This window comes from Lolium rigidum, chromosome 3 (assembly GCF_022539505.1).
Source record: "Lolium rigidum isolate FL_2022 chromosome 3, APGP_CSIRO_Lrig_0.1, whole genome shotgun sequence".
Lineage (NCBI taxonomy): Eukaryota > Viridiplantae > Streptophyta > Magnoliopsida > Poales > Poaceae > Lolium > Lolium rigidum.
Window position 1 is genome coordinate 269668336 of NC_061510.1, and position 14523 is coordinate 269682858.

The 14523-nt window shown below is 44.4% G+C and overlaps 1 protein-coding gene across 5 annotated transcripts; it reads left to right on the forward strand.

Annotated features, from left to right (window-relative positions):
- Positions 1-1420: 1420 nt before the first annotated feature.
- LOC124699471 (putative disease resistance protein RGA1) lies at positions 1421-9789 on the forward strand. Of its 5 annotated transcripts, XM_047231772.1 has the most exons (5): positions 1421-1818; positions 3627-4736; positions 5353-6042; positions 7093-7871; positions 9461-9789. In XM_047231772.1, the coding sequence occupies exons 1-4, from the start codon at positions 1549-1551 to the stop codon at positions 7828-7830; spliced, it is 2808 nt and encodes a 935-aa protein (XP_047087728.1). In that variant the 5' UTR covers positions 1421-1548; the 3' UTR covers positions 7831-7871; positions 9461-9789. The 5 variants fall into 5 exon arrangements, with proteins under 5 accessions (XP_047087728.1, XP_047087725.1, XP_047087726.1 ...); XM_047231769.1 differs by having other exon boundaries at positions 5353-7871; XM_047231770.1 differs by lacking the exon at positions 9461-9789 and adding an exon at positions 8725-8836 and having other exon boundaries at positions 5353-7871.
- Positions 9790-14523: the final 4734 nt, after the last annotated feature.

The window sequence follows — 14523 nt, forward strand, 5'->3', positions numbered from 1 at the left end:
CGGTAGAGGGGACTTCCATGCAAGCAACTTAAATGACCCCCGAGGCTTGACACCTCCATATAGCACATCTTGCAATGTTATCTCTGGAAGTACCTCTTGAGAAGAGCATGTCTGGTACTGACTAGAAATAAAAAGATCTGCACTTGTTTGACCCAGTCTTCGAAGATATAAAGGTTTAGGTTTAGTTTCAATCAACCGGTCATGAGGATGCGCACCAACCATAGATTGATGTTTCTCCACAACAGACCCTCTCGTAAATTTCAGAATTTTGCACCAATGTTGGATGCTAAAATCAGCTTTAAGCACGCGAGCAGTGATGTTTGCAGAAACCAGAGATCCTTTCAGCGTCTTCGATATCTCCATTGCCAAATATGCTAGCCTCGGGTGCATCCCAGGATCCGTGCTTCCAAAGGTGATCACCTTGAAGAAATACCAAAACGCTTCATGAGGCAGATCCTTCAGGGTCATTGTCTGCGTCGTCCCAAGGCGGCCACGTTGGTCGTATCCGGGCCTTGTCCCTTGTCGCTGCTGCCAGCGCCTCATCCCTCGCCGCGATGGCCTCCTCCAGTTCGCGGTTTTTTCGGTCGATTTGCGTGTGGTTCTGTCCCCTCCACTTGACCGCCACCATGTCGCCACTTCTGCCTTTGCCCTGGCCTTCGCAACCTCTGCCACCGCTACCCCCGCCTCTGTCTCCGCCGTACGCTCCTCTACGAACGCATTCATCACGTGGAGGACAGTGAGGTCCGGATCATCCGGGTAGGGGCGGCAGGCCATCCGGACAAGGCGAACCTAGGTGTGGTCGTGCTCGGCCGCCGGCTTCGACCATATATAGCCACGTCAGGCCTCGATGGGACGTTAAACCTCCATTGCCGAGATCAACGGTGCCAGGAAAAAATATGTCGGCCCTCTAGGGATACCCACGAAGCAGACGGTTACCATAACCCTATATAGCAAATTTCGTGTCCGTGGACCAACGCAGACGGTCGCAAGCGGTCGCTTTTGGCTAAAATTTTGCATGTATCCCTGTTTAGAATCAGCTCATACTGATATTTCTGTTGTACTATTCAGTGCGCATAGATTACTAGTGCACATACGGATGCACGATGAAAACTGAAAGTCTGAAGCTAGACACAGTGCAAACAGCAAGTTATTAGGTTCAGTTTTGTTTAGCTTGTCTTGGGCCGTTAGATGGAAGCTGGAGGGTGGATGGAAGGGAGCCAGGTACAGCGTGACTTGCTGTGGGCAAGTCACTGAATCCCAGTCCGGCCCGAACCCTCCCAGAAAAATCTGATCCGGGGCTCATTCCCAGGATATTGGTTTGGTTGCCAAGTGGGCGGCCCGCGGCTCCCCCTTCCGGGCCGAGCTTTCTTCTTCCGCTCCCAGGGATCGCGTGAACAAAACGAGCAAGTTTCACCCGAAGAAAAAAGTTAAAAAGTCAACGAGTAAATAAATGGCTTAAAGGTTGCCAGCCATTCACGGAGGGAGAGCCTTGCTTGCGTGGAATGTTGGGGGAAGAGATCTGTAATACTGTAGCTGTTGCTGTCAGTCATGGAGGCGATTGTCGCCTCGGTGGTCGTGAAGCAGGCCATCCGGAGCCTTGCGGCGGCCGCAGGCAGTCCAATGGCCAGACTGTGGAGGAACTGCAAAGCTGACCTGGAGGAGATGAGGAGCACCCTCAGTCTTTTGGAAGCCGGCTTGAGAGACGCCGAGCGGCGGTCAGGGAACGAGGAGGCGGTGCGTGTGTGGCTACAATTGCTTAAGGCCGTCGCTCGCGACATCTCCGGCGCTCTCGATCATCCCCCACCGCCGTCGTGGAAGGTACGGCAGCTATGGACTAAAATTGTCGTATGCGATTCCTCTTGCTTTTTCCCCAATTCACAGTTCAACCGCGCCGATGATAGACGGCTGCGAGAAAGTATACCACCAACATACGGTAGAAGGAGGAAAGGACACACAGAAGCCTATCTAAGGGCGTGGATTGTTGTGCTGGATCTGGGAGAAAATAGTAGAGGATTATTGTACTCCTTCCTATTCATATTACTTGACGCTAATATAGATGTGTCTAGTCACATTTTAGTTGTAGATACATCCATTTAGCATCAAGTAATATGGATCGAAAGGAGTACGTTGAATCTATACTCATAGGGATAAGGCATCTGTCCCGGCAAAAAAAAAGGGATAATGCATCTGTACAGAAATCTTCAACTTATCGTGTACTCATTACTGTCTAGTACTTACTCTCTCCGTCCGTAAATAAGTGTACATCTAGGAAATATGAGACAGTTTAGTTTTCTCTCATCTTTTATAAGTCTCTACTCTATTAATTGAAGGAGGAATGATGATTGATGGTTGAGGTGGAGGAGAGGAATGGGGATTGGAGGATGGAGTTGGGGAGTGATTATGAGGAGCTAATTGCATTAACTAATTGCATTGGTAGTGTAGATGTACATTTTTTGGGGACAAATTTTGAATCTAGAAGTGTACTTATTTGAGGACGGAGGGAATATTTCTTAATCTGCAAAATTTTGCAACATACTGCTACTGCTACTACACACAAAAAAGAAGTTCAGTAATGCAGTCTATTCTAGGTAAGGATTCTTATGATGTCTAACTGTAGCAACAAGTAGACTAATTCGGATAAAACTCAAAGCCTCTATGTATGCATGGGCTTGAAAATGTGTGAGGATCAACTTTGTGCTTACACTTATTTTTGCTTCAACCTCACATATGTTTCAGTTCTATGATAAAAGCCCATCTTGTTGCCTTTTATATTGTCTTTAGAAAAAAGAAACTGTATGGAAATCTCCGAAAAATTAATTAGGAATTTGAAATTTGCGTCCCTGAAGAACCCAGGTGGTGAGATTGTACATCTACTCCTCCACCCAAGTTAGCCAGGCTCTCACTTTCTTGGATATTCATATCAAGTCGTCCACAAAAAAATTGGGCACCACTACCACACTAGCCAAGAGATATCTACTATAGAGACTATTCCTACTACCACCAGACTGCCATTAAATACTAGCTACACCACTTCGAAGGGCCTTAGGCCTAACTTCATTAAGGTAGAAGAGATTTTTTTACAACAGAGCCACATTGTGGCAAGTGACGGCCGAGATGGCCGAGCAAAACAAAACACTACCCAGGTCCGAACACAACTCTAGGTGACCCTCTAAGAGAAGGCCTGGGTGCGCTAGAGGCAATCAGCGAAAAAACCTCAGGAGCCTAAAACACAAAAATACAGCTGGCAGATTTCCAGAAATGAATATCCTCGATGATTAGCTCAAACACACGGTCAGCCGTGCTACACTCCTGCTGGAAGATGCGTGAATTCCGCTCCTTCCAAATCCTCCAATGCACCAGAATTGCCACTAGCTACACCAATATGTATACTATCTTATTTCAAGTTATAAATTTCATTTGAACTTGAGAGTGTGTGGCTGCATTCATGTCACTTATCATTGATCGTGGAAAACTAGTTTAGAAAATTTTTTTGTTGATGAATTTAGTCACATATGAAGCTGAATTCTTTCCATCCTGCCGTCGAATATATTCTCTCTGTAGTTAAACGAAAAAATATTATTTTACTACACGCATATGCTGACAGTGATAACTGGAATCTTCAACAGATTTTCGCAAAACTTAGTTTGGTTAACAAGATAGAACAGCTAAAGAAGAAACTGAAAGCGGTGGATGAGAAACGCCATATATTCGGCTTTACATTTCATAATAGGTCAATCATTGAAGATACAGACGGAAGAAGAGAAACGATGGCATGTATCGATGATGAATTTAGTATTGTTGGTCGATCAAGAGAGAAACAGGAGATAGTAAGGATTCTATTGCAATCTGAAAGGAAAATGACTATTCTTCCTATCCTTGGTCTTGGAGGCATGGGTAAGACCACCTTGGCGAAACTGGTTTTCAATGATAGTAGAATGCAATATTTTGAGAGGAGGGCATGGGTTCATGTTTCACAAAATTTCAATCTGGCAAGAATAGCAAAAGCTGTTGCATCACAGTTTCAAGGGACTGCTGATGGCTTTGATGATCTGCAATCTCTGTATAATCAGCTAGAGAACATTTCCAGTGGCAAAAAATGTTTAATTGTGCTGGATGACTTGTGGGAGAGTGACATTGAACTGTTGCGCAAAATGAAACTAATGCTAAATTGTGGTAAACAGAGGAGCATGGTTAAGATAATTGTAACCACACGTATTGAAGCAATTGCACAGGAATTGTCTACAGCTAGTCCATATAAATTGGGACCATTGTCGGATGATAACTGCTGGACTGTGTTCAAACAAATTGCTTTTCAGTCGACAAATGAAGAAGATTTGTATGTACTAGAAGCTGTGGGAAGAGACATTGCTATAAAGTGCAAAGGTTTACCCCTGGCAGCTCATGCTGTTGGATCCATGCTTCGTAATAAAAGCGTTGACTTCTGGAAAGCTACCAGAGATAGTACTACTTGGCATAAAAGTTCATCTCACGGTGATGTCTTGCCATCATTGAGGTTGAGTTATGAACATATGCCGTTTTATTTGAAACCATGCTTTTCCTACTGTGCCATCTTTTCAAAAGGTCGTGCCATGGATAAGGACAAACTAATTCAACAGTGGATTGCTCTTGACTTCGTTAAACCAGCTCTGCCAACCTTGTCTCACAAAGTGCAAGCAGAGGAATATCTGAGAGAGCTTTTGGCGACATCTCTCCTTCAGTACTCGGTATCTTCTCTGGTGAGTTCTTATGAAACTGTTATGTAGAGCAACTGTTTGTCTCTGCAGGTCCGAGATATTTGTAGCATATCTATGGGTGTGTATATGAAAGCAACTTTTTATCCCTGTGAGTCTGAGATATTTGTAGCATATCTATGGGTGTGTATATGAAAGCATCCATGCTTGAGTGCGCATTTTGTACATACTTTTTGACCTTTTATAATATTGAATACTACCTATATTTCATAGTATAGGGTGTATTATGAGTCATTAAGACAAGGATTTGACCAATAAGTTGGTATGCACTTTATGTAACATAAAAGTTATATCACTGGTTTCATATTCAAATGTATTTATGATTATAAGTTTATAACTGTACATCACATAATCCATATATTAATGGAGTAATATGTGGTCAAATATTTGTCTTAATGAATCGTAATATGCCTTATATCATGAAACAAAGGGAGTAAATCATATGTTGCTACAGATGACTTTCTGTTTCTGATAATGGATGGTGTACTATTTAATATTGTCTCACTGAGTATAGACAAATCTGTTTAAACCTTTAGTTGATTTAAGAGCTTGTTCATAGAAAGATCACTAATTACTTTTACACAATTTTAATATGTTTTAGGTTACTCATGAACACGCCAAAGATTCAAAAGAAGTCAGCATGCATGATTTGGTGCACGACTTGGCACGATCAGTTGCTGGCGATGAAACATTTTATCTACATGCTATAAACCAAAATACTTCACCCAGTGATAATTGTCATCATATAGTTGTGGTTACATATGATAAAAGACTTTCCAGGTCATTGTCTGCTAATGTAAGGTCACTACATTTCAGAGATTGTGCTGGACAACAACTTCCTGGTGATACATTCTCATTGACAAAAAACGTGCGTGTCTTGGATATAACTGGATGTGTTTTGAGGAAGTTGCCAGATCCAATTCGTCAATTAGCTCATTTGAGATACCTTGATGCTTCACTTTTGTGTGATAAAGATCTTCCTATGTGGATTACCAGTCTCGTGAAACTACATTATTTGAGCATACATGGCTCTTCCAAAATATCAGAATTGCCGAAATCAATCGGGAACCTTAAAGATTTGGTACATTTGGATTTATCATGTTGTGGAAGCCTTGCGCACTTACCGGAGTTTTTTTCCTACCTTACAAATCTCTTGCTGTTGAACATAGCAGATTGTTCTAGCCTTTCTGCATTGCCCAATTCCATCTGTGACCTTGTGAATCTAGAGATCTTAAACCTCTCAGGTTCTACACTGGAAGAACTACCTAAAGGTCTGGGGAATCTTAAGAAGGTACGACTGATGCACCTATCTAGGTGTTCCAGGCTTCGTGTTTTGCCTGATTCTGTCTGTAACCTTGTGTCCTTGGAGAAGCTAGACCTATCTTATTGTTCTGTTTTGCAAGAACTACCACATTTCTTTGGCAATCTTCAGGAACTAAGGTTTCTGGATTTATCGCACTGTTCCAATCTTGTTAGATTGCCTGATTCATTTGGTAATCTAAGCAAACTGCAGCATTTAAACTTAGAAGCTTTCATGCATTACATGCCCTTGCACCATAGTGATCTTCACCACTACTTTGCCATGCTATTTCCAGTCCTGTGTAACCTATCCAACCTGCAATACCTAAACTTCTCAGCATGCCCTGTTTCTTTTCTTCCTGAATCTCTTGGCAACCTCAAAATGCTTCACACGTTGGATATCTCACGTTGCATTTCCTTAAGAAAATTACCACAGAGCATTCTTAAATTGCCAAACATTAAATCTCTAGTTGTGAAGAATTGTTTTCCACCTATCGAAGATCAAATCAAGCAATCCGCACTGGACAATGGTTTGATGTCACTGCCAAAGTTTTTTGTATGTGCCATGGCTGGTGGTGAGTCCAGCAATATTTTGCAGCTTGAGGCTGCAGATGCTGAAGAGCTTGAGATTAAATTTCTTGAGAATGTGGTGAGTTTGGAAGAAGCTAAGAAAGTCAATCTGGCATGTAAATCAAGGCTTTCCATGCTGTTTCTCTCTTGGACTGGCAATGCTGTTGACCATCTTGTGGATGATGAGTCTTTGCTTGGGGAGCTCCTACCCCCAACCTCCTTGGAGCAGTTAATTCTCCAAGGTTACATGGGCATCAGATTCCCAAGCTGGATGTGCTCTGCTACATATCTTACAAACCTTTCCAGAATAGAGCTGCATAATTTGCAGGGATGCACCCAGCTACCATCACTTGGTCAATTACCTAATTTGCAAGAGTTATCTATCCGTGCATTGCCAAACATCAAGAAACTGGATAAAAATTTCTGTGGCGGTAATCAAGCATTCAAAAGGCTGACAAAATTCGTTATGCAGGACATGAAGAATCTGGAAGTCTGGTATACGAGAGTATTAATAGATGCTGAATATAAAAGGGAAGAAGTCATGTTCCCTAACCTTCACAAGTTGCTGATACATGGATGCAACAAGTTGATGGTGAAACCATGCCCGCCTGTAGCCGCGGAATGGGTCATAGAGGTTTGTGATATTATAGTATCATCATGGGATGGTAAAGGACATCCAAACATTATCTCCAATTCGACAACTTGTTTAGAAATATCAGATTGCCATGTCAAGCCTGATGGTTGGAGGCTGCTCTATCATCTCCCAGGTCTTTGCAAGTTAAAGCTCCGCATGTGCAATGAGTTAAACAGCTTACCAGGAAGCATTCAAGTCCTGACCTCCCTTCGGTCACTACTTGTGTTTGCATGCCGTAGTTTGACAGAACTGCCAGAATGGTTTGGCAACCTTACCTCACTGCAAGAACTGGAAATCAACTATTGCCCTAAGCTCGAGTCCTTACATGGGAGCATGCAGCGCCTTACCTCACTCAGATTGCTGCACTTGGGTCACTGCGACAACATCTTGTCACTGCCAGAGTGGTTCAGCCATCTCATCTCTCTCCGGAGACTTGAGATCTCGGGATGCCAACTAATCAAGTCTTTACCACGATCCATGCAACACCACAACTCTCTGAGGGAACTACAAATCAGGCATAACCCTGAACTTAAGCAGTGGTGTGAGTTTTTCTTGGATGACAAAGAAATAGTGTGAACCAGATGAGAACAAAGAAATTGTTGCTTAAACTAAAGAAGGTAATGTGCACTTCTAGTTTCCTGCCCAGATTATTCCCTTGTTATACCTTTTACATTTGCATACCAGTTGTCTGGTATTTTCTTGTATATATTCGGCCAAACTTAGTAAGCTTTGACTTTTGATTAAATTTATATGCTTTTTTTAACGAAGGTAGTATAGGCTTAAGCTATATTCCACTCATGGTTTTGCCCCCGTTTTGCAAGGTAAAAGTGTTGGAAAGGTGTTTCTAGTGATTTAAAATGGACCGGGTTTTATGGGTTCACTTGTCTACTCTCTTTTTAAGTCAATGGCATAATATTAGTGGAACTTGAATATGTGTTTGATAATCATTCATATGGACATTACGTCCTAACATAGAGATGATGCAACACATCTCTCTTATACTACTCAAAAAGGGAAAACTCCAAGCAATCTTGAATTAAGAATCAACAGAGAATAGCCTTAGTAATCTCTACTATATTAAATGGCTAGCCCATCATCGCTAGCGAAAAATAGCCCGCATCCCGCAAGTTCGTATCGTCAAAATAAAAATAGTGAATGAGAATGACCGAGGGTCAGATGGTTAGCTCGAGTTGGTGGCTACCCTGTAACCTGGATTTGAATCATCGGACGCGGGTCTGCGGTTTATTTAGGTTCTTCTATAAGAATATGACCTGGGTGCTAGTGCTCATGGGCTTCGTTTTTTTTTAATAAAATAGTGAATGAAGAAATGGAAAGAACCCGCATGCCACGTTTATTTTCAATCCCTGCCCACCACTCCACGCCGTCTCCTCAATTCGCCGGCTGACCATCCTTCACACCGCCTGCCCATACCCCTCGCTGCATCGATCTCCGCCATGCCTATCCGCGCAGGAACCCACGATGGCTCGTGCGACGAAGCTGCCGCGGAACGACCAGCTTTGGGATTTTGGCAGCGTATGAGGTAGGTTTGGCCCCGGCTCCAAGGAGGATGACACGAATTGAGGCGGACGTGAGGAGACTCTCGCCAAATGGAGGTCGGCGGCGCGGCCTCGGAGAAAGACCCGCGAAGGAGCGGCGCTTGGACGGTTGAGCGGGAGTAGGGCGGCGGTTCCGTCCGGATGCAGGTCTTGGCGGTGCGCGGATGTCTCCGGTTCCGGCCCCTGACGGCTTGTCTCGGACCTCGGCAGCACCGCAGCAATGGATTAAGTGCCAGGCGGCGGCAGCAGTTCACGAATCGTTACTCCTTCGTGGCTGGGATGAAGGAGGCCTTGTAGCGATGGGGTCGTGGCTTCATGGGCACGGGATTTGTTTTTTCCCTTCCGCGTGGGTGGCGTGTAATTTGTTTTGGTTGTCTGCTCCAGGATGAGCTGGCGATTTTGAACCATGCCTCCTCATCAAAGATCGGCTGGGCAGGCTTCCTGGACTAATTGGTATTTGTTGGTGATCTGAATTTTGCCGGACATCTTAGCCCAAAGAACTCAAGCTCATATTTGTATGCACTTCATCCCCGTTTCCTGTTTTCTGGGTGACTGTATTTATGATTTAAGTTTCTCTGTGTGTTTTATGTATGCTCAGAAAAGGTTGTTAACTGTGCAGTATTAACTCGATTTGTTGCACTTTTTCTCAGGGTTAATCGGAGATGGGCTTCTTCAGTGAATGTGGTGATGCTAACAGACACATAATTCATGAAGCCATTGTGAGAGGGAGTTACAATGTTTCTTTGTTCAGAGATTGACCAACATACTGGTCAGAAGGTTAAAATAAAGAAGACACACAATATCTTTGAGCGCTTATCTGATAATAATGCATGGATTCTCCGTCAGATCAAATTACACCGGCAACCGAGATCATGCATATAATGTTACCTCCATCAAGGAGGGACTTCAAGGATATTTATTAAATTAACCAAAGAGCACCATCTATTCTCTCTATTTGACGCTATGTGTAATGAATCATTCATAATGGTATGCTGCTTTTTTTGAAATTAAAATACGAGTTACTATATAGTTTAGTTTTCCGTTATCCTGCTACAATATTTCTCAAGTATCTAGCCTCGAAATAGGCTTTCGCCCCGCTATATTAATATAGCAACCACACGATACAAGAAGCATGCTGGGGCCGCAGCACAACCAAGCCCAAACGAAACTACAAAGAAAGGAAAGAGAAAAGGAATGCCGACACCGACAGATCGACAAAACGAGAATGACCCGCAACCGTTGCGCCCTCCGGAGAAGTCCTACCACGCACCTAGCACTTTGAATCACCGCATACCAAACAACACCTTCAGCAAGGGGAAGCAAGGGGAACAACCGCATACCAAACAACACCTTCAGCAAGGGGAACGACGACGCCGCTGTTGCCCGGACTAATCCTAGGGTTTCCCCCGGTACGCGGAAGGGATTGGGGAGGGGGGGTACACCCGAAACCCTTCAGGAAGGTAAGGTGGCACCCACAGGCGTCACCGTGTCGGTGACGGACAAGCCGACATGGATTTCTCCCAACCCAACCACCACCATCCCGGTCGATCCGAAGTGCCCCGCCCAGCCTTCCACCCACCAGCACACGCCACCACGGTCTTGACGTCATCCTCGCCGTCTCCCTGTGGACATCGACGCAAGGCCTAGAAGAGGAGGAGGGAGCCAACTTGGCCAGGGATCGCAGCACCACAGCCAGGGGAGGGAACTGCCTCCAACCGCGAGCTCGGTTGCCGACCGGACATGGCAGCAGGGACAAACCAGGCCCCTACTAGCCCGGCCGGGCCCACATGGCCCGCTAAGTCCCCACCGCCGTGCTGCAGCAGCTGGCCGTAGCGCCGCCACCACCCTGCCATCGCCAACTCGCCAACTCGGCGCCCAGGGAACACCACCGTCGAGCAGGGAAGCTCCGACCCGCCCTAGCCAAGACCCGGCCCAAAGGGGCCCAGATCTGGGCCGAGCTGGAGCCGCCGCCCCTCCCGACCGCGCTGATCCGCCGCTAACAGCGGCGCCGCCGCATCTCTGCACCACCCGGCGCGCGGGAACCACACCGCCGCACCGAATCGCCGCCGGCCGAAAGCCACCGCCGCCAGCCCAAGGCCCCCGCGCCCCCGACAACGCCACGGGTAGAGTACGCCCCGCCACCGCCGGCACCGCTCGGGCAACGCCCGGCGGCGCACGCCGACGGCGGCGGCAGGGGAGAGCACCAGAGGAGGGCTAGGGAGCGGTCACAGAGGCGGCGTGGCCCGGCCACCGCGGGGGGCGGCGCGGGTCGGGAGAGCAGGGTGGGTTTTTTTCACGAGAGCCCTTTCTCAAGTATCTAGGGGTAGTTCTTTTTTTATCCACACTTCAGCATTGGTTCTTCGATAAACAAACTCCATTAGGAGCATACATAATTTAGAGTAGTGCACTCAGGCATAAGTTTCACTACTATGCTAAGATCTAACTCAATAACCTGCGTACATAGCTGTAGACCACATGGAACACCATAGGGAAATCTTAGACATGCCGTGATAATTTGGAACATACATACTGGAGAGTTCCTTTTCTATTTAGGATGCATACATATTCTCAACTGTGTTTTTCTGTACATTATTTCATCATCAGCAAATCGATCCTCTAGAAGGTGAATGCTAGGCTTTTTATGGTAAAATGCAGTTGTCCTGAACCATGTGTCAATGGCCGTGGGCATTCCTGATTAAGTTTACTAGATTTATAGTAAAAAGCACACACACATCAGGTATGCCGAGTTTACTGGATTGATGATGTCATTGCAACTTTTTCCTGAACGTTGTCCACTGTTCTATCTTGTACATACAGCTTTTCAAGTTATCACTGTTCTACTGAACCATGCTTATTTATATTTACCACATCTGATCTGACTAGCTTATTGAGAGTGGTATGCAGCCGTAGGACTGCATAGAGGTAGGTGTTTCATTAGTAATAATAGAATTAAGAGCAGCCAAAAGTTGTTTCTTATGTAAAACTGAAATACATGAAAAACGTTTTCTTTTGTGCAGTTTAACCTGTCATGGTTCAGTTGAGCATTTATTATATTCTTGTCAGAGCTACTACATAATTAGGTATCATCAATCCATGACAGGTTAAACTGCACACATTTACTGACTGTTGTGCTTTGGTATTTTCATTGAACTAGATTATATTCGAATTAATCGAGTTTTCTTTGTTGGAAAACTAACTCCACTAAAGTCTCCTGAAGTATGTGTCGATGTATACCCACACTTTATTTTAATTTTTAACATTTGACATGCTGAGAAACAGTGTTTACTTAAATTGTTTTGTTACTGAAGTTGAGTTAAAATCAAATGCTCAATGGAATGACCTAATGCGTTGCTGCACGTTTAACTCTATATATACAAAGTTCAACTGGATCCAGGCTGTATTTATTCTTGTATGTCCGACTTTGGCCTGTGTAGAATATGTTTTACAATGAGATGAGGTTTTGGATTGATGACAACCCATATGTATTATCTTAGTTCAATTTAAAATTCATAGGACGGTATCATTGTCAATAATGGTTATTGGTTATGTTATAAACTCATGATTTTCCAATGTAAGGCCCTGTTTGGCATCAAACTATTTTTGAAGTATTCAGGGAATACTTCAGTTTCTAAAAATACTAAAGTATTAAATACTTTGAGGTGTTTGGATCCAGTAAATATTATGGTTTTAAAACTGAAGTATTCTCTAAAAATGTGGGTTTTTTAAGTATTGAATAAAGAGGTATGACCCTCTTTTTTGCTAAAACTGAGAAAGGAGAAAAACTAAAGTATTGCTTTGCCAAGCACTAAAATACCATGGTATTGATATACTTCAGTTTCATAAAATTTTGTTGCCAAACTAGGCCTAAAAATGATTATTGATAATGCTGCAACTCTTGATTTTCCCATGTAATACCTACAGGTTTCAGTCTCAAGTCCATCCAACATTTTACATTCGAGATCCTGGAGGACACGTTGGGGTAGGAGGTTCTCTTTTGAAAACCAACACTACATGCAGCGTGTTTCTTGGCTTTTCCTTTCCATTTGAGTGTGTTTTCACTATTTTTTTTCTCTGTTGGTAGGTTGTCATCTGAAGCTGTCTTTGATTACCAGTTTGAGCCAATACAGGTTACACTCGAAACCGACCTTGTTCTTAATGTTTGACATCTTGTTTATACCAAATAGACATTGTGTCCACAAACTTCTAAATTAGTGTGACATTTTCCATCTGGCTTTTAGACTGAAACTTCCCTAAAGATTGATAAGATAGTAAATCATCGGTTCTTATTGATTATTGAAATTTTTCAGCTCGGTTACTTATCATCTATTTAGCGTGTGATGTGAACTAGATGCACAATTGCACGTCATTCGACTTGAATCTGCAATTGGATACCCCTACACTTATCTAAGCTTGCTTCTGTATGATCTGTATGTTAAGATTCATGCACTAGCCACTTGAACCAAAAGTCCGAACTGATGGAAAGGGATAGGCAATCTACTTATACACTTCACAACACCCCCACTCACGTGTGACGGGAGAAGAGAAAGTCAACACGTGAAAGAAGAAGAGCATACCGAAACAGGGCATCAGCGGTGGCTAAAGAGGGGGAAACAACAATTTTTAGGCTTAATTGCGAAAACCATGTGAAAGCCAGGATTTGAACTTGAGACCTGGGGCTCTGATACCATGTCACTAGTAGGAAAACCATTATAGGTGGAAATCACCTCTGTGGCGCACCAAACAGGTCATGCGCCACAAAAATATTTCTGTGGCGCACCACCAAACTGCGCCATAAAAATATTTATGTTTCTGTGGCGCATATGCTTACACGTGCGCCACAGAAGATGGAGATTCTGTGGCGCACGGTGAGCAGTGCGCCACAGAAAGTTCGTGGGACCCACCCTTGGTCCACCACTGCACATGGCCGAAGGAAATTCTGTGGCGCATGGTCCAGCGTGCGCCACAGAAAGTTAAGTTTCTGTGGCGCACGTTGGTCCGTGCGCCACAGAATTTCCTGCGGGGACCACCCCCCGGCTCACGCCACCATGATTCTGTGGCGCATTAGCTGTTATGCGCCACAGAAGTTGATGTTTCTGTGGCGCATATCAGCTAATGCGCCACAGAAAGTGAATAGTAGATCTCACTTTTGGAGGCAGCTTTCCCCTCTTTTCTTCCACCCACCACCCTTTCCCTTCTTGTCTTCTCCAACCAGCTCGTGTTCCTCCTCTCTCCCACTCCATTTTGGTCATACTTTTCTCCATTGTTGATAGCTCTAAGCCTATTTTGTGGGCATATTTGTGAGGGGAAGCCACACCAACTTGTAGAGGGGTACTAAAAACCACAATTCTCTTTCCCTCCTCCTCCACTTTCCCTCTTGCATGGTCCATTGTTTTGTCTCCACCACCCCATCCTCTTGCTCCACCATGATGTTGGTAGATTTGTGAGAGGTTGAGTACTATTGGATGCATGTTTTGTGTGTATGGATGTTTTGTAGGTGAAGATTATTATCGCGCTCCCGGACGGTTTGCGGTGGCGAGAAGATGATGTTTATATGTGTTGAGCTTTGTGTTGTGGTTGAATGTTTGCTTGCGAAGAAGCTTATTTGTGTTGTTGGTTTGTGCCGGCGTGTGGTGCATGGATGTTTGCCGAAATGTTGATTCATTTCCATTTCGGCAAATTCTTGCACTAGCCATATGTCCCACTTTTAGGATAG

Bases quoted from the DNA above. Each gene is read 5' to 3' on its own strand.
- LOC124699471 (XM_047231769.1), top strand. From the start codon at position 1,549: ATGGAGGCGATTGTCGCCTCGGTGGTCGTGAAGCAGGCCATCCGGAGC. The intron at 1,819-3,626 runs GTACGGCAGCTA...AATCTTCAACAG, and splicing joins CCCCACCGCCGTCGTGGAAG to ATTTTCGCAAAACTTAGTTT. The intron at 4,737-5,352 runs GTGAGTTCTTAT...AATATGTTTTAG, and splicing joins AGTACTCGGTATCTTCTCTG to GTTACTCATGAACACGCCAA.